The sequence below is a fragment of the Carcharodon carcharias genome, chromosome 19 (assembly GCF_017639515.1).
Source record: "Carcharodon carcharias isolate sCarCar2 chromosome 19, sCarCar2.pri, whole genome shotgun sequence".
In the NCBI taxonomy this organism is placed as follows: domain Eukaryota; kingdom Metazoa; phylum Chordata; class Chondrichthyes; order Lamniformes; family Lamnidae; genus Carcharodon; species Carcharodon carcharias.
The window spans coordinates 102,710,021-102,733,412 of NC_054485.1; the positions used below are offsets into that span (position 1 = coordinate 102,710,021).

Below are 23,392 nucleotides of genomic sequence, written 5' to 3' on the forward strand. Positions count from 1 at the left end.
AGAAGAATTAGGAGCCATTCATCCCCTCGAGCCTGCTCCACCATTCAATATGCTCATGGCTGATATGACTGTGGCCTTCATTCCACTTTCCCGTCTGTCCCTCCATACCCTTCGACTTCCTTGCTAATCAGAAATCTGTCTAACTCGGCCTTGAATATGTTTATAACCCAATCTCCGCTGCTCTCTAGGGAGGAGAATTCCAAAGATTAGTGACCCTCTGGGAGTTGAAATTCCTCCTCATCTCTGTCTTAATTGGGAGACCCCTTATTTTGAAACCATGTCACCTAGTTCTAGATTCTCCCACAAGGGGAAACATCCTCTCAGCAGCCAGCCTGTCAAGCCCCCTTAGAATCTTATAAGGTTCAATAAGATCACCTCTCATTCTTCTAAACTCCAGTGGGTCTAGGCCCAAGCTGCTCAACCTCTCCTCATAAGACAACCCCACCATCCCAGAAATCAGCCTAGTGAACCTTCTCTAAGCAGCTTCCAATGCAAGTATATCCCCCCTTAAGCAAGAGGACAAAAATTATACACAGTACTCCAGGGTGTGGTCTCACCAATGTCTTGTGCAATTGTAGCCAGTCTTGCCTAATTTTATACTCCAGGCCCCTTGCAATAACAGCCAATATTCCATTTGCCTTCCTAATTGCTTACTGTACCTGCATATTAACTCCTTAGGCTCCAGCTCCAGGCCTCACTGCCCCACTGTTAATAATACAATATAAAAGGAACCTGTCACTCTTACCTGGCCCAGCCTATAAGTGACTCCAGTCCAGCACTATGGGGCTGGCTCTCAGGGCATCTCAGGATGGGTGGTTAATATTGTTATGCCCATAGGGTACCTTGGAGATCAGGGTCCCTGAACTGTTTTTGACAAGGCAGCGTTAGCACTTGGCAGGCTTGCAGGGATAGCGGGTGTATTAATGGCTGGAACTGGCAGATACTCCACAGACGTTCACAGCAGCTAAATTTGGATTGGGTGGAGTACAGGAAGAGGAGGAAGGAGCACAGGGACCAAGCTTTTGCCAACATACAACTCTCCTTGTTGCAATCTCATTGCGCTAAATCTTTCTATCGATCATGAGTCAGGCCCTTACGAGAAGTACTGCATCCAATTCTGGGTGCCACATTTTAGGAAGGATACCAAGGCCTTGGGGAGGGTGGCAGAGGAGATTTATGAGAATGGTTCCGTTCATGTAGAGAGACTGGAGAAACTGGGCTAGAGCAGAGAAGGCTAAGAGGAGATTTAATAGAGGCTTTCAAAATCATGAAGGGTTTTGACAGGGTAAATATGGAGGAACAGTTGGCAGTAGCAGAGTTGATAATCAGCTTTTATGGTGATTGGCAAAATAATCAAAAACTTCCTTAAAACAAACCCGAGTTGTTGTAATCTGGAACATGTTGCCTGAAAACAGCTTTCAAAAAAAAAAATTGGATAAATACTTGAAAGAAAAATAAAACAGGGAAGTGGGGCTAATTAGATATAGCTCTAACAAGGGGCCGGCACAGGCATGATGGGCTGAATGGCATTCCCCTGTGCTCTCTCATTCTATGATTGTGTATACAATTTCAGCAGCAAGCTACATTTATCTCAGGATCCCGATTTGCCCCTGAGACAAGATTTCGCAGTTAACTATGGATTTACATGTGTTTCACCATTTCACTGTGCAGACAAGCACACGTAGGCTGCTCCCTTTGTATATCCAGTGCCTGCACTTTTATCATCCCGGCCACAGTCGCCATATCCTGGAGTGTGTATGTTTTTAGCTTGTTTGCATGAGCCCCACCCTGATTGAGCAAGTGAGCATGAGCACACAAGCCATAACCCAGCAGTCAATATGCATCAAATATGTGACCCGAGCTCAAGCAGAGGTTGGGTAATTAATGGGATGCCCACAGTCCCCAAGGGGATAAACTGAAGCCCCGTCTGTCCTCTTGGGTGGGTGTAACAGATCCCGGGGCACTATTTCGAAGAAGGGTAAGGGAGTATCCTGGGCCAATATTTATCCCTCAGCTTACCTGGTCAAGATCACATTGCTGTTTGTGGGATTTTGCTGTGCGCATATTGACTGCCACAGTACACAAAGTGATTGCACTTCAAAAAAGTACTTCATTGACTGTAAAGTGCTTTGGGGGATGCCCTGTGGTTGTGAAAGGTGTTGTAGAAATGCAAATATTTGTTTAAGTTTTGCAGTGTTTGAGGAACTATCCTAGTTTCACGGAGACATTTATATTGTGCTATTTGGTTGAAGCTCAGGCCAGCTATGGATGAGGAAGACCATTTGGCCCATCTAGCTAGATCCCATAGCAACCTACTGGGGGTTACCATTGACCAGAAACTGAACTGGACTAGCCATATAAATACTATGGCTACAAGAGTAGGTCAGAGGCTAGGAATCCTGTGATGAGTAACTCACCTCCTGACTCCCCAAAGCCTGTCCACCATCCACAGGGCACAAGAACGGAATGTGATGGAATACTCTCCACTTGCCTGGATGAGTGCAGCTCCAACAATACTCAAGAAAGCTTGACACCATCCAGGACAAAGCAGCCCACTTCATTGGCTGCAGGAACCCTCACACTTTTTCCACTTCTAGATTCAATTATTCCTATAGAATAAAGGGTTAACTCCAATTATAGCTACTGAGCATGTGTGGAAGAAGCTTTAGGAACTATGTCATAATGATTTCACTCACAAGGAGAGAGTAAGAGGCACCTTAGAGAGGAGCTGTAGCTATGTCCTGATGTTCTATAACTTTGTGATAGTTAGTGATGTAAATAAAGGTATTTTGAATGAATAGACCATTGCCTCTAGCAAGATCTGTTTTAGAGTATGAAGCCAAGCAATCCCAAGAGAAACCCACAATAAATATAATTCCAATTACTGTCCAGGCTGGAATCTCATCCATCTCGCTCCCTAAACCTCAGCTCATCCAAAACTCTGCAGTCCTATCACACACAACCTTACACACGAACATCACCCCAGCTCACATTCACCATCCAACTTAAAAAATTCACACTTGTTTCTAGCTGTTTATTTCTAGAGGAACACAAAGTTAACATGCAGGTACAGCAAGCAGTTAGGAAGGCAAACAGAATGTTGGCCTTTATTGGAAGGTGTTGGAGTAGAAAAGTAGGCAAGTCTTGTTACAACTGAATAGGGCATTGATGAGACCACATCTAGAGTGCTGTCTACAGTTTTAGGCTCCATATTCATGGGAGGATATACAAGCATTGGAGCTGGTACAGCCAAAGTTCACTAGATTGGTTCCAGGGATAATAAGTCCTATGATGAAACGCTGAGAAAACTGGGCTTATATCCTCTGCAATAATATAAAAGCAAAATACTGCAGATGCTGGAAATCTGAAACAAAAGTAAAAATAGCTGGAAAAACTCGGCAGGTCTGACAGCATCTGTGGAGAGAAAGAGTTAACGTTTCGAGTCCGTATGACTCATCATCAGAAAGTTCTGATGAAAGTTCGGATTTGAAACATTAACTGTCTTCCTTTCCACAGATGCTGTCAGACCTGCTGAGTTTTTCCAGATATTTTTGTGTTTGTGTTATATCCTCTGCAGTTTGGAACATTGAAACATTCAAGAACATACATTGAAACATGCAAGGTTCTTGAAGGGATTTGACAGGGTAGGCACAGAGGTTGCTTCCCCTGACTGCAGGGTCTAAAACACAGGCACACAGTATCAGGATGAAAGGACAGATGAAAACAAATGTCTTCACTCAAAAGGTTGTGAATCTTTGGAACTCTCTATCCCAGGCAGTTGTGGATTCTTCATCTTTGAATACACTTAAAGCTGAGATATCCAGATTTTGAGTCTTTCTGGGAATCAAAGGACATGGGGAGCAGGCGGGAAAGTGGAATTGAAACCAAAGGTCCACCATGATTGTATTGAATGGTGGAGCAGGCTCAATGAGCCGAATGGTCTCCTCCAGCTCCTATTTCTTGCGTTCTCCTGTATATCTCCTCTCAGGATATATCCTCTTTGTGAAGCCTAAAAGGGTGTTTTCTCTGCCCCAGCAATATTCCCTTGTTGCTGGAGACTCTACAAGCGATCAGGAAGAAAACTGCCTCACTATCTCCTCAAGATTCAGTTAGGGTCAGCCAGCCCAAACTTCCCTCTGTCACTTCAGACCACCTCCCACCAGGACAGAGCCCCCTCATTAGGAGGGACCAGTCCCTCAGTAAGGCCTGAAAAAGCAGGGACACCAACATTACTCCCAGGGGAATTCAGTGTCCACCCACTTTGATGGCTGATTCAACTGCATGCACCCACCAAGTTTTAAATCTCATTCTCAGGATATGGTGTCACTGCAAGGCCAGAAATGAATTGTCCGTCCCTTACCAGGCCCCGAGAGGGCCCTTCTCTTGAACCCCCGCAGTCCGTGGGTCCTTGGCAAAGTGCGACACAACTCTAAACAGCTTGCAAACAGAACATTATCATTTACCTCGGTGCTGTTTGTGGGAGCTTACTGTGCACAAACTGGCTGCTGCATTTCGAACAGTGACTACACGACAACTGAGAAGCACTCTGTTGGCCATGAATACGCTTTGGGACCTCAAAGTCATGCAAGGCGCCATATAAATGCAAGAGCTGCTGGGCTGGTACAAAGAGTTGCTCAGGGTTGAGCAGGGTGGTGCAGGATTGGGGTCACGTGTAGGCCAGACCAGGTAAGGATGGCAGATTTCCTTCCCTGAAGGACATTAGAGAACTAGGTGTGTTTTCACGATAGTAATGGGTGATAGTTACCATGGTCACCATTACTGAGACTACCTTTCAATTCTGGATTTGTTGATGAATTCAAATTCCACCAGCTGCCTGGGGCTCTGGACTATTAGTCCAGTGACATTACCGCTATACCACTGTCTCCACAGTCCAGTAGCCACTTAGTCAATTATTGCCTGGGTGTGGATTAGGCCAGGGTAGTGGGAGGTATATTACATTTAGGGTAATGGGGGCTGCAGGGATTAACCATCTATAAAATCCTACCCTTGGGAGGAAAGAGTGGCTGAGGGGTGGGGGTACAGTGGAAATAAAAGGCTAATTTCATTAACTAGTGAATCAGTACCTCAGTGAATCAGTGAATCCAAGTGTCTATCCTTTAGGAAATCAAGGTCCTGTTTAGGATTTGGTGGCATAGCAGTTAAGTTACTTATATTATGCTAGTAACCCGGCGAGTGAGAGTTCAAACCCTCTCCCACCAGTTTGAGATTTTGAACTCAAGTTTTCAACGAATAGAAAATTTGAAAATAAAAAAGCTGCTGCATCAGAACTCAAGAACTAGGAACAGGAGGAGGCCATTCAGCCCCTCCAGCCTGCTCCGCCATTCAATAAGATCATGGCTGATCTGATTGTGGCCTCATGTCCACTTTCCTGCCTTCACCACCCCCATAACCTTCAAATTCCTTGCCAGTCGAGAATCTAACTCAGCCTTAAATATTTTTCACCAGCACCATCTCAAGGACAATTAACATTGGCCTTGCCAGTCACACAGTCATTGAATAAAAAACATTTATTCAATGACTCAGCCTCCAGATTACTCCAGACCCACAGCAATGTGGTTGACTCTTAACTGCCCTCTGAAATGGCCTAGCAAACCACCCCTTTCAAGGGCAATTAGGGATGGGCAACAAATGCTGGCTTTGCCAGCGATGCCCACACTCCAGGAAAGAATAAAAAGAAAAGGCATCGCAAAGCAAATCTTGTCTTCTGCCTGGCACCCACATAGGACTCTGGGTAGAGTCTACTGGAAGAGGATTGGGAGGGCACCACAGCACCCTTACGCCAACCTCAACCCCCCCCCCCCCCCCAAGACCGGCTTCTGCAGCAGGGCAGGGGTGGGGGGCTCAAACCTGGGGAAACTATCCTGTTCCACAGGAGTTTGTAAAGACAATTCTCCTCACCAGCCATCACAGTGGCACTGGGTTAAAATGCCTACACCAAACTCCCATAGTATTGATTTCTCCATGATTGTACAATGTCTCTCTGAAAATATAAGTTGTTCTCACTAAAGGATCTTGTATTTAATCATGGTTTATGAGTTTCTCAATAACAATGTCACACAATTAACTTTTGAAGTTCTCGGCACATGCAGAATAAGCTCTGATCTCCAACGAGGGCACCTTCCATTTGAAAGCTCAGATACTTAGTGCTCATGCAGAGAGAGGAAGGTCATCACTTGCTTTAACAAAGGTTTTTTTTCCTCCAGTGCTACCTCTCTGGTCTATCCAACTCTTGAATCTATGTGCCACGCCTCAGCTGTACCTCAGTGGTAGCTTCCTCGCCCGAGTTCAAACACTCAGAGACTTGAATGCATCATCTAGGCTGACGCACGCAGAGGGAGTGCTGCACTGCCGTAGGCACTGTCTGTCGACGAGGCTTCAAACCGAGACCCCCACCTGTCCTCAGGGGTGGGTGCCACGGCCACCATTTGGAAAACCTCCCCAGTCCCTCAACCAACAGCCAAGCAGATTTAAGTGGCCATCTAGAGCATCGCAGTTTGTGGGACCTTCCTGTGCGCAAATTGGAAGCTGTGTTTGCTTAGAAAACATTGGCTTTTGATGTGTCATCAATCAGCAGATGTGAAGCACCAATAGAGGTGTCTTGAGTATACAAGAGGCCTTTGCTAGCAGGGGAGGATTGAAGACCTACTCAATACTCGGGTAGCTCTGTATTGACTCAGGTGTTCGAGTCTCTGAGCACCTGAACCACAGGGACAATATAGAGTTCCTGTTCACTGCAAAGCTGGGGAGCTTAATAGCAACAACTTATATTTATGTAATGTCTATAACCTCATAAAACATGCGAATTAAGGCACTTCACAGGAGCATTCTAAAACAAAATATGACACTGAGACACACAAGGTGTTATTAGGTCAGATAACCAAAAGCTTGGTTAGTTTTAAGAAGCATCTTAAAGGAGGGAAGCAAGGTGGAGTGATGGAGAGGTATCAGGGAGGGAATTCCAGAGCTTGTGGCCCAGGCGGCTGAAGGCACGGCCACCAATGATGGAGCGAGTATAACTGGGAATGCTCAAGAGGTCAGAATACAGCAGCACAGCTACCTCATAGGATTGAGGGCCTGGAGGAGGTTACACAGATAGAGTGGGGACGAGGCCACGGAAAGATTTGAAAACAAGATGAGAATTTTAAAATCGAGGCATTGCTTTTCCGGGAGCCAATGTAGGTCAGCTGGTAAGGCGAGAGTGGTGATAAGGGAACAGATCTTGGTGCAAGTTATGACATGGACAGCAGAGTTTTGGATGACCTTAAGTTTAAAAAAGGTAGATTGTAGGAGACCAGCCAGGAGTGCATTGGAATGGTTGAGACCAGAGGTAGTGAAGACAGGAATAAGGGTTTCAGCAGATGAGCTGAGACAGGGACAGTTACGGAGGTGGAAATAGGCTGTCTTAGCAGTGGTCAGAAGCTCATCTCGGGATCTAATGTGACACCAATGTTGTGAACAAACTGGCTTATTCTCAGACTGTTGCCAGGGAGAGGGATGGAGTTGGTAGCTAGGGAATAGAGTTTGAATTGGGGACTGAAAACAATGGCTTCAGTCTTCCCAATATTTAATTGGAGGAAATTTCTGCTCATCCACTACTAGATGAGGGATAAGCAATCTAATCATTAAGCAACAGTGGAGGAGTCAAGAGAGGTGGCGGTGAGGTAGAGCTGGATGTCTGCAGTGTACATGTGAAAACTAACCCCGAGCATGTGGTTTACTGGTAAGAAACCTCTACTGCCATTCAGATTTGGCAGAATAGGACAGACAGGATCAAACACCAGTGTTACTCTCTGGAATAAGTGAAATACCGGATAGATTCTGCTCTTAAAGAGAGAACGCTCTCTCCGTTAGAGTCAAGTGTTAACTAATGGCCCACCAGGCTTGGCTAGGATGCTCACTGTTAATATTTTCAAGACTACGAAACCTACTTCATGGTGTCCAAAGCAGGATTCTTCACCCGGCACAGACAGATATCCCTCTGGTCACTTAATAAATCTCATATATGGAAGAATACCCCCTTGGATGAGGTAGCAGAGGGTATCGGGATCAGCAATCCCAGGAAGATAGACAGGGGAGCAAGGGACTAAGCGGAGAGAAACATTGACAAACTTGGGGAAAGTAGCCTATCAACTCGAGGTCGTGTGCAGCACTACAGAAACACATCTCATTCACTACAGTCAGTCAAACACCAACGCTAACTCAGCAACTGAACCTCAGATTCAACACAGGCATGAGACTTTGTGAAGAATGTTGTTTGCTTGAAGTCACACCAGCACCTTGAGCCCAGTGCACATCATAAAGATCCCCAGAGGCACACACAATCATTAAACACCAACACTTCCTGGAGTGCAATAGGCCTGAATCTAGTCAGGAGTCCAATTAAAATGTGATGAGGAGTCTTTTTATTGTTCAATTACGGCAGTTGCAAAATAGATGTTAATTATTCAGCCACACAGTGATAAAGTCGGTCTTATAAACTCCTGCTTCCTACTCATCAGTCTCAGGTTTCTTTTATTTATATTTACGGGATGTGGGCATCATTGGCTAGGCCAGGGTTTAGTGCCCATCCCTAATTGCCCTTAAAAAGGTGGTGGTGAGCTGCATTCTTGAAGCACTGCAGTCCCAATGGCATAGGTACACCCAAAAGGAGTTCCAGGATTTTAACCCAGTGGCAGTGAAGGATCAGCCGAAATGGGATAAAAGAGTTAGGGGCTGCGGATCACCCATGATCTTATTGAATGGTGGAAAGGCTTGAGGGGCTAAATGGTCTACCCCTGTTATGATAAAGTTCCAAGTCAGGAGGTTGTGCGACTTGGAGGGGAACTTGCAGGTGGTGGTGTCCCCATTCATCTCCTGCACTTGTCCTTCTTAATGTGGAGGTTGCATGTGTGGGGAAGTATAATTCACCCAAATTGCCGCCGGATCCAAAACATTAGCAATACTAGATTTAATTTATTCATACACTCTATTGGCGACTGCTCAAGTTTAATGGCACTGCTTCAGATGATTGCAATTTATAATATTTGTAATATTCAAAAATCAATGTACCCCCCTCTCTCTGTCACAGGACTAACCAGGGAATGCGTTTCAGTTGAGTGCTGACTACCAGATCCTTTAACTTTTAAACCCACTTTATGACACCAGCAGCCTCATGGTCCTGGTCCGTGATCCAGTGCTCAACACCACAGGGCTGGGAAAATCTGTGAGCTAGTCTGCCCCCAGTCTCTTTCACTCCTCTCAAACTGTGGGCTCAACTGCTTACTCGAATGCCAGGGTATGTCCCTTGTCCAAGGATTGAAGGAAATCAGCCTCAGGAGTCGAGGGTGGAGTTGATGAGGTCAATTTTGCACAAGGAATGTTCTTTGTTGCCAACACTACCTGTGGAAATCTAATCACCTTGATATGAAGATGGGGGAGGATGTGGTGTCTTTGTGGACGCGGTGTTACAGGTGCACCTTCCTATCCTTTTCACTGTATGTATTTCACCATACCCTGGTTGAGGCAAGATATTTTATACCTTGAGCGTTGCAGCCCAGAACCCTCCGACATAGAATGGTTACAGCACAGAAAGAGGCCAGTTGGCCCCTCATGTCTGTGCCAGCTCTCAGCAAGAGCAATCCCACTAGTCCCGCACCCCCACAAGAACACCATTCAGTGTGATCATAGCTGATCTTGGGCTTCAACTCTATTTTCAAACTGAGAATTTTTTTTAAATGCTGCAAGTGGTTAGGATATGGAATTTGCTGCCTGAGAGTGCAGTGGAGATTGGTTCAACTATGGCTTTCAGAAGATAAGTGAGTCATTATCTGAAAAGATTTGCAGGGCTATGAGAAAAAGGTGGGGGAGTAGCAGTTAGGAAGGCAAATGGCACATTAGCCTATTTTGCAAGGGGATTAGAGTACAAGAATCAAGTCTTGCTACAGTTGTACAGGGTTTTGATGAGACTATGTCTGGAATACTGTGTGCAGTTTTGGTCTCCACTTTATGAAAGGATAATCTTGCATTGGAGGTAGTACAACGAAGGATCATTAAATTATTCACTGGGATGAGGTAGGAGGGCGTTGTCCTATGTTGAGAGGCTGGGTAAATTGGGCTTATATTCTCTGAAGTTTAGAAGAATGAGAGGTGATCTCTTTCTGAAGGGTCCTGATAGGGTGGAAGCTGAGAGATTGTTTCCATTGGTTGGGTAATCTAAAACACAGGGGCACAGTCTCAGGATAAGAGGTCGATCATTTAGGACTGAGATGAGGAAAAATTATTTCACTCTAAGGGTTGTGAATGTTTGGGATTCTCTACCCCAGAGGGTTGAGGATGCTCCATGGTTGAATACATTTAAGGATGGGATAGACACCATCTCCTCTCTCGGGGAATTAAGGGATATGGGGAGCAGGCGGGAAAATGGAGTTGAAGCCCAAGATCAGCTATGATCACACTGAATGGTGTTCTTGTGGGGGTGCGGGACTAGTGGGATTGCTCTTGCCGAGAGCTGGCACAGACATGAGGGGCCAACTGGCCTCTTTCTGTGCTGTAACCATTCTATGTCGGAGGGTTCTGGGCTGCAACGCTCAAGGTATAAAATATCTTGCCTCAACCAGGGTATGGTGAAATACATACAGTGAAAAGGATAGGAAGGTGCACCTGTAACACCGCGTCCACAAAGACACCACATCCTCCCCCATCTTCATATCAAGGTGATTAGATTTCCACAGGTAGTGTTGGCAACAAAGAACATTCCTTGTGCAAAATTGACCTCATCAACTCCACCCTCGACTCCTGAGGCTGATTTCCTTCAATCCTTGGACAAGGGACATACCCTGGCATTCGAGTGAGCAGTTGAGCCCACAAATGTTCATCCATAACTAAGCACCAACTGGACATGGAAGGGTTGGTCAGAAAGGGTCAATGAGAGTTGATTGGAATTCAAACAGCAATGGGGATCATCCCCTACATTAATTACTGATTCAGTCAGCACTGCCTGGTGATCTTGCTACGAAAGATTTAAAAGCTTTCAATGATCCACATCACAGAATTCTATGTAATGTAGTAAGTACTTGCATAAGAAATGGAGAGTAAGGAACTGGAGTAGGCCATTCAGCCCTTTGAGCCTGCTGCACCATTCAACCTTCTACCTCAACTCCACCTTCTTGCACTATACCAAGATCCTTTAATTCTCTTAGTGTCCAAATATCTATCAACATCAACCTTGAATATATTCAATGATGCAGCATCCACAGCTCTCTGGGGTAGACAATTCCAAAGATTCACAACTCTGAGTGAAGAAATTTCTCCTCCTCTCAGTCCTAAATCTTCTGAGACTGTGATCCTGTGTTCTAGATTCCCTAGCCAGGGGAAACATTTTCTCAATATCTAACCTGTTAAGCCTCTTAAAAATTATATGTTTCAATGAGATCACCTCGCATTCTCCTAAACCCCAGAGAGCATCAGCTAATTTACTCAGCCTCTCCTCATAGGGCCATTCCCTCACCCTGGAAATCAGTTTAATTTTTTTTTCCTTTATTCTTTGACAGGATGTGGGCGTCACTGGCAAGGCCAGCATTTGTTGCCCATCCCTAATTGCCCTGGAACTGAGTAGTTTGCTGGGCCATTTCAGGGGGCAGTTAAGAGTCAACCATATTGCTGTGGGTCTGGAACAGGCCAGACCAGTTAAGGATGGCAGATTTCCTTCTCTAAAAGGCATTAGTGAACTAGATGGGTTTTTACAATAATCAGTGATAGTTTCATGGTCATCATGAACCTAGACGATCTTTTAATTCCAAATTTATAATGGAATTTAAATTCCACCAGCTGCTGTGGTGGGATTTGAACCCATGACCCCAGAGCATTGGCCTGGACCTCTGGATTATTAATCCACTGCACCACCTTCATTGCCCTCCTTCCAGGCCAAGTATATCCTTCCTTACATTCTTGTGCTTAAGTCCTTGAAGTTCAGAGGCATTGATGAGAGAATCCCTGATGATTGCCCTGGTTAATGAATATTACAAGTTTATTGCATAGATACACATGACTTCTCATCAGCATCAAGAGGAACTGATTCCTGAGCATAATATAAACTCAGAGCTCAACAATTCGCATTTTAAACATACTAAACAGTGAAGCTGCAACTATGAACAACCCTCAACTGGGAAATGATTGAATTACAAGTTAATCAGTTCTGTCATGATTGTATTACAGTGTGGAATAGCAAATGCCATCATGGGCACTGCAGTATTCCAAAAAGCCTCCAGAAACAGCATCAAAATGTTTCCATCTGTATTGGCTCAATCTTTGGAAATCCTTCAAAAAGAAAAAAAAATCAGCCTCCGTTTGCATTACGAGAGCAGCAGGCCAACAGGGGTTAATATAACCCAAGGTCTTGACCTCCCAGCTTCTACCATCCAAATTGCGACACCCACAATGCTAAGGTGCATCATCTCATTGGCACCAGGCTCCCGTCAGCTTCTCAGGCAACCAACTTCAGGGTTTTGGTCTCCCTAGCCAAGAGCTGCTCAGACCTCTACCCCTGTGACCGCTCCCCCTCTATCTCTTGTGTTTCAGTGCCCTGTATCTGTTCTTCAGTTTGCCAGCCCCAGTTTGGCTCCCCAGTCTCTGTTCAAACAACAAGTCCCCATTTCCAGTGAAGCCCTGACTCCAGATTCAGCATGTCAATGTGAACTTAAATCCGAGCCTTCCCACACAACCCCTGGGCAGCAGTTTGTTCTGCATTCAGGGGACAAGATGGACTCATTGCCCTGCCACGTGGCACCCAGGGCGAAGGGTGAAGGAGGGGGAAGAGGGGGAAATGGGGCAGGAACAGAGCTGTCTAAGTGTGGACAACTGCAAGCCTTTCAAAACAAAATCAACTCACGTAATGAATTTTAATAATTCTCTCATGGGGTGTGGGCATCATTGGCTAGGCCAGCATTTATTGCCCAATTGCTCTTGAGGAGGTGGTAGCGAGCTGCCTTCTTGACCTGCTGCGGGCCATGAGCTGTAGGTACCCTCACAGTGCTGTTAGGGAGGAAGTTTCAGGACTTTGACCCAGTGACAGTGAAAGAATAGTGATACGTTTCCAAGTAAGGATGGTGAGTGACTTGGAGGGGAGCTTGCAGGTGATGGTGTTCCCATGCATCTGCTGCCCTTGTCCTTCTATGGTCACAGGTTTGGAAGGTGTCGTCGAAAGAGCCTTGGTGAGTTGCTGCAGTGCATCTTGTAGATGGTACACGCTGCTGTGACTGTGTATCGGTGCTGGAGGGAGTTCATGTTGAAGGTGGTGAATGGAGTGCCCTTCAAACAGGCTGTTTTGTCCTGGATGGTGTCAAGCTTCTTGAGTGTTGTTGGAGCTGCACTCATCCAGGCAAGTGGAGAGTATTCCATCACACTCCTGATTTGAGCCTTGTAGATGGTGGACAGGCTTTGGGGAACCAGGAGGCGAGTTACTCACTTCCTTCAAAAGGAAAGGATAATTCCTTTTAAACATCCCACCATTCAAACCAGAAAGACCCGTCCCTCTTAACCATCAGATATTGTGTTGGATTATTTAGATGGACAGTGATCATCCTCTTTCATTTGCAACCCTGTGACGCTACCTCTTCCTGGTCGATTGTTCACAGTCACACAGGATGCAAGGATTAAGAAAAACAACATTCCATCATCCGAAAGTGCTGTACGTTCAACACTGTAACCTATAATGTTACCAAGCAGAACCCTGCCCACACCAGATTGACATTAATTTGAAGGCAGCCATTGCTGCAACACCAAATGACCTGGAGCTCTGATAAACAAAATAATCACCTATGGTCAGAAACTCACTTATAAAAATAGTGCTTCATACTTTAACTACTTTGAGTAAAGTCCTGGTCGGAAATCATGTGGAAACATTCAGTCAAAAGCCACCGCCACATGATTCAGACTGGTCAATAGCTCTGGGACCAAATGTACTGTACCCACCGACAGTAAATCATCACACACCAACTGCATGCAATCTTTTCCACACCACTGGCAGACTGCAACTTTAATTATAGACATTACCTTTAACAAACAAATAAGTTGCAGAGCAAGAAAAAACAAATATTTTTTTTATTTTGAAGAGGTGGCTTTTGAGGACGGTCTTACAGAAGGAGGGTACAGTGGAAAGATACAAAGGGTTTAATAGACAAACAGAATTTCATAAATCCAATGCTTTTTCTCGTCAGATTTTATCTGATTAAAAAAAGCAAAAGCGGATTCAAGCAGCTCCATAATTTGCATGGACTGAGATACTCAAAGGAAAATAGCCTCAGGACAACCCATACCCACCCTCAAACTGTCCAGCTCATGTCCAATCCCAACCCTATCCCATGCCCAACAGACCCACTCCCCAACCATTGCCCACACTCCACCCTGTCCAATATATGCCCAATCCCAAAACTACCCCCATGCCCAACAAACCCATTCCCCCAAGCTGTCCACACTCCACTCTGTCCAATGTATGCCGCTCTTCCCCTACCCGCCCCATGCTCAACCGCAGCCCACATCCTCCTGTCCTGGCCCCACGTCCCCTCCCCTCTTACCGTAGGGCTCGGAACTGCTCACTTCCTTCTTTTTCTTGCCCATTCCGCTGCCGCTGCCGCTGCCGCTGCTTGCTCAGTGCCGCTCCTGCGCCCCTCTATCCGCCTCTGCACGTACAGCTCACCTAAACGACATAGACACTACTCCCTGCTGACGACATCAGCTGCACCTGCAACCTCCCTATATACACCTGCTGGCCCCGCCCACTAGCACCTGCTGGCCCCGCCTACCGGCACTTCAAGGGCACCAGGTGGAAAGAAGGCTTCCTCAAGGTGAATCCAGAGGGCTCCTGACTCACTGACTCCCCCAGTGATGAACAGAGGTGGTGAATTACTGTTCACCCAAACCCTTTGTGCATTAAACTGCACAGGTCCAATGTTAAACTCTGCAGTTACTTTTAAAAGTTTGATGCTTAAATACAATCCTTGCTAATGATTTTAACTCAGCTCTCAGTGTCTCCAGCACGTCTTTGACCTGATCAGCATTATTTTGACATTTGCACTCAGGTAGGAACATACAATGAGCAGGAATAGGCCATTCAGCCCCTCGAGCCTGCTCCACCATTTAATAGGATCATGGCTGATCTGATAGTAACCTGAAATCTGCATCCCATCTAGCACCGATAACCTGTCACCGCCTCTTGCTTACCAAGAATCTATCCAACTCTGCCTTAAAAATATTCAAAGACTCTGCTTCCACCACCTTTTCAGGAAGAGAGTTCCAAAGACTCACGACACTGAGTGAAAATAAAAAGCCTCATCTCTGTTTTAAATGGGCAGCCCCTTACTTTTAAACCATAACCCCTAGTTTTAGATTCTTCCACAAGAGGAAACATCCTCTCCACATCCACCCTGTCAAGGCCCCTCAGAATCTTATATGGGCCAGTGCTTTGTCTCTTTACCACTATCTTCTACTTCTTTTTCTGCTAATTAAATTGCTGCAGTCCATTAGTTTAAACATAAAAAGGTAAGGACTTTAGGGTGCAGTGGCAGTGTTTGGAGTGGAATAGGGCCCTAGCATAATTAGTATTATTTAAAGGGAGTAACTATCAAGTTTAATCTAAAGGGAAGTCATGGCAGCAGAGCTCACATATATGATATGCTCCTCCTGCGATATGTGGGAATTCATGGACACTTCCAGTGTCCTTGGTGACCATGTGTGCAGGAAGTGTGTCCAGCTGCAGCTACTGGTTAACCGCATTTCGCAGCTGGAGCTGCAGGTTGATCACTGTGGAGCATCCACGATGCTGAGATAATCGTAGACAGCATGTTCAGTGAGGTGGTCACACCACAGGTAAAGACTGAGCAGGCAGAAAGGGGATGGGTGACCACCATGCAGTGTAGAGGAAGGCAGGTAGTACAGGAGTCCCCTGTGACTGCCCCTCTCTCTAACAGATATACCGTTTTTTTGGAGATAATCTCTTGGGAGAAAGCAGCAGGAGCCAAGTTCATGGTACCACCGGTGGCTCTGTTTCACAAGAGGGGAGGAAGAAGAGTGGCAGGGCTATAGTGATAGGGGATTTAATAGGAAGGGGAACAGGCAGGTGTTTCTGCAGCCGCAAAAGAGACTCCCTGAAATGTTGCCTACCTGGTGCCAAGGTCAAAGATGTCTTGGAGAGGCTGCAAGGCATTCTGAAGGGAGAGGGTGAACAGCCAGTAGTCATGGTACATATTGATACCAATGACATAGGTTAAAAAAAAGGATGAGGTCCTACAAGCTGAATATAGGGAGTTAGATAGTAGATTAAAAATTAGGACCTTAAAGATAGTACTCTTGGGGTTACTACCAGTGGCACATACTAGCGAGAGTAGAAGTAACAGGATATATCAGATAAATACATGGCTGGAGAAATTATGCAGGGGGGAGGGATTCAGATTCCTGGGACATTGGGACAAGTTCTGGGAAGGTGGGACCAGTTCAAACAGGACGGGACCAATGTCCTCGGGGCGGGAGAGGTATTTGCTAGTGCGGTCAGGGAGGGTTTAAACTAGAAGGACAAGGGAATGGGAACCTGAGCAAGAAGACCGAGGAGGTGAAAACAATGATAGAAACAAAAGACAGAAAAGTAAGAAGCATAAGTGGAAGGCAGAAAAAACAAGGGCAAAAACAAATGGAATCATAGTGCAAAGTAAAGGTAAGATGACTAACAAGGTTTAAAAGACAAGCCGAAAGGCATTGTATCTTAATGCAGAGGCCATTCGCAATAAGGTAGATGAATTAACGGCACAAATAGATATAAACGTTATGATATGGTTGCAATCATGGAGACATGGCTGCAGGGTGACTAAGGATGGGAACTGAACATTCAGGAGTATTCAATATTTAGGAAGGACAAGCAAAAAGGGAAAGGAGGTGGGGTAGCATTGTTAGTAAAGGAGGAAATCAATGCAATATTGAGGAAGGATGTTGGCTCGGGAAATCATGATGTGGAATATGCTTGGGTGGAGATAGGAAACACCAAGGGGCAGAAAATGTTGGTAGGGGTTGTCTATAGACCCCAAGCAGTAATGGAGATGTAAGGGAAGGCATTAAGCAGGAAAATAGAGATGCATGCAATAAGGATACAACTTTAATCCTGGGTGACTTTTATCCAAATATAGATTGGACAAACCAAACTAGCAATAACACTGTGAAGGAGGATTTCTTGAAGTGTATACAAAATGGTTTTTTAGACCAATACATTGAGGAACCAACTAGACAGCAGGCTATCCTAGACTGGGTATTGTGCAATGAGAAAGGATTAATTCACAATCTTGTTGTGCAGGGTCCCTTGGGGAAGAGCAACCATAAAATGATAGATAAAAACAAAATATTGCAGATGCTGGAAATCTGAAACAAAAACAAAAATAGCAGGAAAAGCTCAGCAGGTCTGACAGCATCTTTGGAGAGGAAGACAGAGTTATACAGATTCAAAATGTTAACTAATGTTTCCTCTCCACAGATGCTGTCAGACCTGCTGAGCTTTTCCAGCTATTTTTGTTTTTGCATAAAATGATAGAATTGTTCATTAGGATGGAGAGTGAAGAAGTTGAGTCTGTAACTAGGGTCCTGAATCTAAATAAAGAGAACTGCGAGGGTATGAGGCGTGAGTTGTTAATGATGGATTGGGGAACCCTACTTAAAGGGTTGACAGTGGATAGGAATGGCTAATATTTAAGGAACGTATGCATGAATTACAATAATTATTCATTCCTGTCTGGCACAAAAATAAAATGGGAAAAGTGGTTCAACCATGGCTTGCAAAAGAAATTAGAGTTAGTATTGGATCCAAAGAGGAGACATATAAAATTGCCAGAAAAAGCAGCAAGCCTGAGGACTGGAAGCAGTTTAGAATTCAGAAAAAGTGGACATAAGGATTGATCAAGAAGGGGAAAATGGAGTGTGAGAGTAAACTTGCAAGGAACATAAAAACTGACTGTAAAAGTTTCTATAAATATGTGAAGAGTAAACGATTAGCAAAGACAAACATGGGTCCCTCACAGTCAGAGATGGAGGAAATTATAATGGGGAACAAAGAAATGTCAGGAGAATTGAACACATATTTTAGTTCTGTCTTCACAAAAGAAGACACAAATAATTTTCCAGAAACGTTAGGGAACCAAAGGTCTAGTGAGAGGAAGAAATTGAAGAAAATCAGTATTAGTAATTAGAATGGTACGAGAGAAATTAATGGGGTTAAAGGCTGAAAAATCCCCGGATTTGATAATCTACACCCCAGAACACTAAAGGAAGTGGCCCTGGAAATATTGGATGCATTGGTGGTCATCTTCCAAAATTCAATAATAGTTCCTACAGATTGGAGGGTGGCAAATGTAACCCCACCATTTAAAAAAGGAGGGAGAGAAAAAACAGAGAATTACAGACTAGTTAGCCTAACAGCAGTAGTGGGGAAAATGCTAGAGTTTATTATAAAAGACGTGGTAACAGAACACTTGGAAAGCATTAACGGGATTAGACAAAGTCAGCATGGGTTTATGAAAGGGAAATCATGTTTAACTAATCTACTGGAGTTTTTAGAGGATGTAACTAGTAGAATAGATTAGGCAGAATCAGTGGATGTGGTGTATTTGGATTTCAAGAAGGCTTTTGATAAGGTCCCACATAAGAGGCTAGTTGGCAAAAGTAAAGCACATGAGATTGGAGTAACATCCTGGCATGGATTGAGAGTTGGTTGACTGAGCGAAAAGAGAGTGTGGGAATAAATGGGTCTTTTTTCAGTTGGCAGGCAGTGACTAGTGGTGAAGAAAAGAGTTGATGTTTCGAGTCCTCATGACCCTTCAACAGAACTGAGTTCTATTGAAGGGTCATGAGGACTCGAAACGTCAACTCTTTTCTTCTCCGCCGATGCTGCCAGACCTGCTGAGTTTTTCCAGGTAATTCTGTTTTTGTTTTGGATTTCCAGCATCCGCAGTTTTTTTGCTTTTATCTCTATGACTAGTGGTGTACTGCAGGGATCAGTGCTTGGGCCCCAGCTATTCACAATATATATAAATGACTTGGATGAGGGAACCAAATGCAATATTTCCAAATTTGCTGATGACACAAAATTGGGCAGGGTTGTGAATTGTGAGGAGGATACAAGGAGGCTTCAGGGCAATTTAGACAAATTGTGTATGTGGGCAAACACATGGCAAATACAGTATAACATGGATAAATGTGAAGTTATACGGTTCATTGTGAAAAACAGAAAGGCACAGTATTATTTAAATGGTGATATATTGGGAAATACGAATGTACAAAGGGATCTGGGTGTCTTTGTACACCAGTCAATTAAAGTAAATAGGCAGGTGTAGCAAGCAACTAGGAAGGCAAATAGTATATTGGCCTTCATTGCAACAGGATTTGAGTTCAGCATTAGGGATGTCTTACTGCAGTTATACAAGGCCTTGGTGAGACCACACCTAGATTATTGCATTCAGTTTTGATCTCCCTGCCTAAGAAAGGATATACTTGCCATAGAGGGAGTGTGGCGAAGGTTCACTAAGCTGATACCGGGAATGGCAGGACTGTTGTATGGGGAGAAGTGGTTCAACTGGGCCTTTATTCACTGGAGTTTAGAAGAACGAGAGGGGATCTGATTGAAACGTATAAAATTCTAACCGGACTAGATATACTGGATGCAGGGAGGATATTTCCCCTGGCTGGGGAGTCTAGAACCAGGGGCCACAGTCCCAGGATACGGGACAGGCCATTTAGGACTGAGATGAGGAAAGGTTTCTTCACTCAGAGGGTGGTCAACCTGTGGAATTCTCTACCACAGGAGGCTGTGGAGGCCGGGTCACCGAGTTTATTCAAGAAAAAAAAAGCTAAATTTTTGGATATTAGCGGCATCAAGGCATATGAAGAGAAAGCGGAAATATGGGGTTGAGATAGAGGATCAGCCATGATCATATTGAATGGCTGAGCACACTGGAAGGGCCGAATGGCCTCCTCCTGCTCCTAGTTTCTATGTTTCTAATCATTAACACTCCCTTTGCTTTTTGCTCCAGGACATCTTTGTCAGCTAATCTCTCCCACTCTCTATTCTGCCCCAGACTTTCCCTTTTACCCTTCCGCTCCACCCCCCGCTCTCGATGGCGTATGACCCATCACCATTCTGCCTTCCTTCAGTTCTGAAAAAGTCAGATTTGACCCGAAGTGTTAACTGATTTTTCTCCGCAGATGCTGCCAGACCTGCTGAGCACTTCTAGCACTTCGTTTTTATTTCAGATTTCAAGCATCCGCAGCATTTTGCTTTTATTATTTGACCCGATTCTTCCTCCAGTTTAACAGAAGCGCAAGGAGATAGTGTGTCTGTAATTCTGCGCGGCCAGCTGTAGTGGAACACCTTGTGCGCTCCAGTTAGCTACTCTTGTGCCCCGCCTGCAGACCCATCATTGTGGCTATAATTTGAATTCTGTAATTTGAATCTGCAGCGATTTCTGACTGCTTCCCCTCACCACCACCTACCTGCGCCACCCCACCACTGCCCCCCCCCAACTCTGTCCACCAACCTCCTTGGGGAAATGAGTTATTGTCCGAAGAAATTCATTGGATATATGTAGCAGCAGTGAATCCGTCACTGGGGGATCTATGTCTCCCTCCAGGATTAAGTAATTTCAACCACAGGGTTAGGCTGGAGAAGCTGAGGTTGTTCTCCTTAAACAAAGGGGACTGAGGGGAGATCTGATTGCGGTGTACATGATTATGATAGGCTTGGATAAGGTAGACAAAAAAAAAAGCTGTTCCCCAACATTTATATAGTATTTAGATGAGCACTTGAAACACCATAGCATACAGGGCTACGAGCCAGGTGCTGAAAAATAGATTAGAATAGATAGGTGCTTGATGGCCAGCACAGTCACGATGGGCCGAAGGGCCTGTTTCTGTGCTGTATAACTCTATGACTATAGCTGATGGTATAAGGACTGGGGGATACACATTGAGTGGTAACATCCTGGAACTCACTGCCCACGAGGGTGCTGGAAGTGGAGATGATGAATGATTTCCAAAGGAAGTTGGTTGGATGCTTGAAGGAAATAAATTTGGAGGGCTATGGAGATAGCCCTGAGGATTGGGACTGTTTGGAATGCTGTATAGAGAGCCAGCATGGACTCCAAGGACTGAATGACCTCTTTCTGTGCTGGTAATGGCTCCATGTTTGTGTCTTTATCGTGACTGTTCCTTTGTGAACAAGCCCTTGCTATCTATAATCTTATTTTAGCTGCTTGTATTGACATTGTGCACTTGATGGAAACTAGGCCCTTTGTTGAGGCATCATCGCTTGGTTACACTTTCACTATTTGCCCCACCCAGATCATTGCAATTGGCAATGTGGCCCTTATCACCAAATCACACTCTGGTCTTTCCATCTGGCCTCTGGCATCTTCTCATCCTTTGACCATCTTGCCTTGTTCCGCTCCTCTCACATACCCTTCGAAGTCTGCCTTCTCTACCAACAACCCAAGTACTACTTCAGGTTTCTCACTAATATATCCTAATACTCCTATTCTCTCTTAGCCTCCACATCGAGTGACTTTCCATTCCTAGAGATTTCAACCTCTACCTTAACTCACTTTACCCATTCACCTCTGAGTTTAAAACCCTCCTATTCTTTCTTAGCATCTATCTCCATATAAACTCTCCTACCCATATTCATGACCATCTCCTTAAGCTTGCCATCTCTATTCCCGTCATGCCAATCACAGTTAAGGCCATTTCAATCACTTCCTTGTAATCCTCTCTATGTACATTCCCCTTTCCCCCACTAACCTCATTTCGTTCTGTGACCATGCTTGTAACAAACACTTTCCCAAGTGTTAGGAACAATGTATAACTTTCCAAGTTTAAGCTATTTTTATATTTGTGTGTTAAGAAAGGTGGAATATAGTTTCGTTTTATTTAGTTTGTTTTGTGAACTTGGTGCTGAGGAGCCTGGAGGGCTTCGGAGTACAACGGTGAGGTTTTCTGGATTTGTTTGTATACTTGCATTTTTAATGAGGTTTTACAACCATTGAAGTGAAGAGATTGGTTACAAAAGGGTGAGTAGTTAAGTGATTTTGGGAAAAAACACAAAATAGAAAAGACTGTGCTGTTGCCTAGTGACAGGTGTCCAGTGACACACACACACACAGACACCGGGATAGACAGAAAAGAAGTTCAGAGTGTGTATATCAGAGAGGGAAGACAGGAGTTCTAAGCTCTCTGATAAGAAGTACAGCAAGGCCGTTGGGGGACTGAGTTTAGAGAACTCATGTGTTTGCTCAAGAATTGAAGTAATACTAAGTGCAGCTTAGAGTGCGGTTTTGTGGTGACTCAGGGAGATAGCAGCTCAGGAAAAAACATCCAGTGAATGCTCAGAAATCTCAACTGGTCTGGCAGTATCTGTGGAGAGGGAAACATCGAGTTTACATTTCGAGCCTAGTATGGCTCTTCTTCAGAATTCAGTTTGGAACAGTTCCAAAGAAGAGTCACATTGGACTCAAACCGTTAAGTCTGTTTCTTTCTCCACAGATACTGCCAGACCAGTTGAGATTTTCCAGTACTTTCTGTTCTTACATCCGACTTCTCTTTTGCCTCTTCTGTTTTTACCCTCAATTTTCTCCTTCAATTGTTGCCAGGACGAGGCTGTCAGGTCCTCATTTCCGATGTTCACACTTGGCTTTCTTCCTCTCTCTAACTGTACTCAGCAATCATTTGAATTCTCAAATTCTACTCTTGATCTAACCTGCTCATGTCTTTCTGTCCATCCAGCTGATTCTGAGCATCCTCTGCCATGCCCACATTTCAAAACCTGTTAACCCCCTCTCATCCTCTATCTTCAGAGTCCAAATCTTAAGAACATACATATAAACATAGAAGCAGGAATTAGAAGCAGGAATAGGCCAATCGGACCCTTGGGCCTGTTCCGCCATTCAATAAGATCATGGCTGATCTGATTGTAACGCCAACTCCACCTTCTCACCTATCCCCGATAACCTTTCATCCCTTTTTTATCAAGAATCTATCTAGCTTGCCTTAAAAATATTCAAAGACTTTACTTCTACTACCTTTTGAGGAAGACTTCCAAAGAGACACGACCCTCAGAGAAAAAAATTCTTATCTCTCTCTTAAATGGGCGACCCCTTATTATTAAACAGTAACCCCTAGTTCCAGATTCGCCCACAAGAGGGAGCAGCCTCTCCACATCCACTCTGTCAAGATCCCTCATGGTCTCATATGTTTCAGTCAAGTCACCTCTTAATCTTCTAAACTCCAGCAGATACAAGCTTAACCCGTCCAACCTCTCCTCATAATAAACTTGCCCATTCCAGGTATTAGTCTAGTAAAGCTTCTCTGAACTGTT

At 44.6% G+C, this 23,392-nt stretch overlaps 1 protein-coding gene across 1 annotated transcript in view; it reads right to left on the reverse strand.

The window, feature by feature from the left end:
- Window positions 1–14,710, reverse strand: part of slc44a4 (solute carrier family 44 member 4) — a 68,895-nt gene extending 54,185 nt beyond the window's left edge. Inside the window, exon 1 of the mRNA XM_041213526.1 lies at window positions 14,571–14,710. Coding sequence (XP_041069460.1) covers window positions 14,571–14,613 — 43 coding nt within the window. The 5' untranslated portion in view covers window positions 14,614–14,710. The remainder of the gene's footprint in view (window positions 1–14,570) is intronic.
- Between the last annotated feature and the right edge of the window lie 8,682 nt (window positions 14,711–23,392).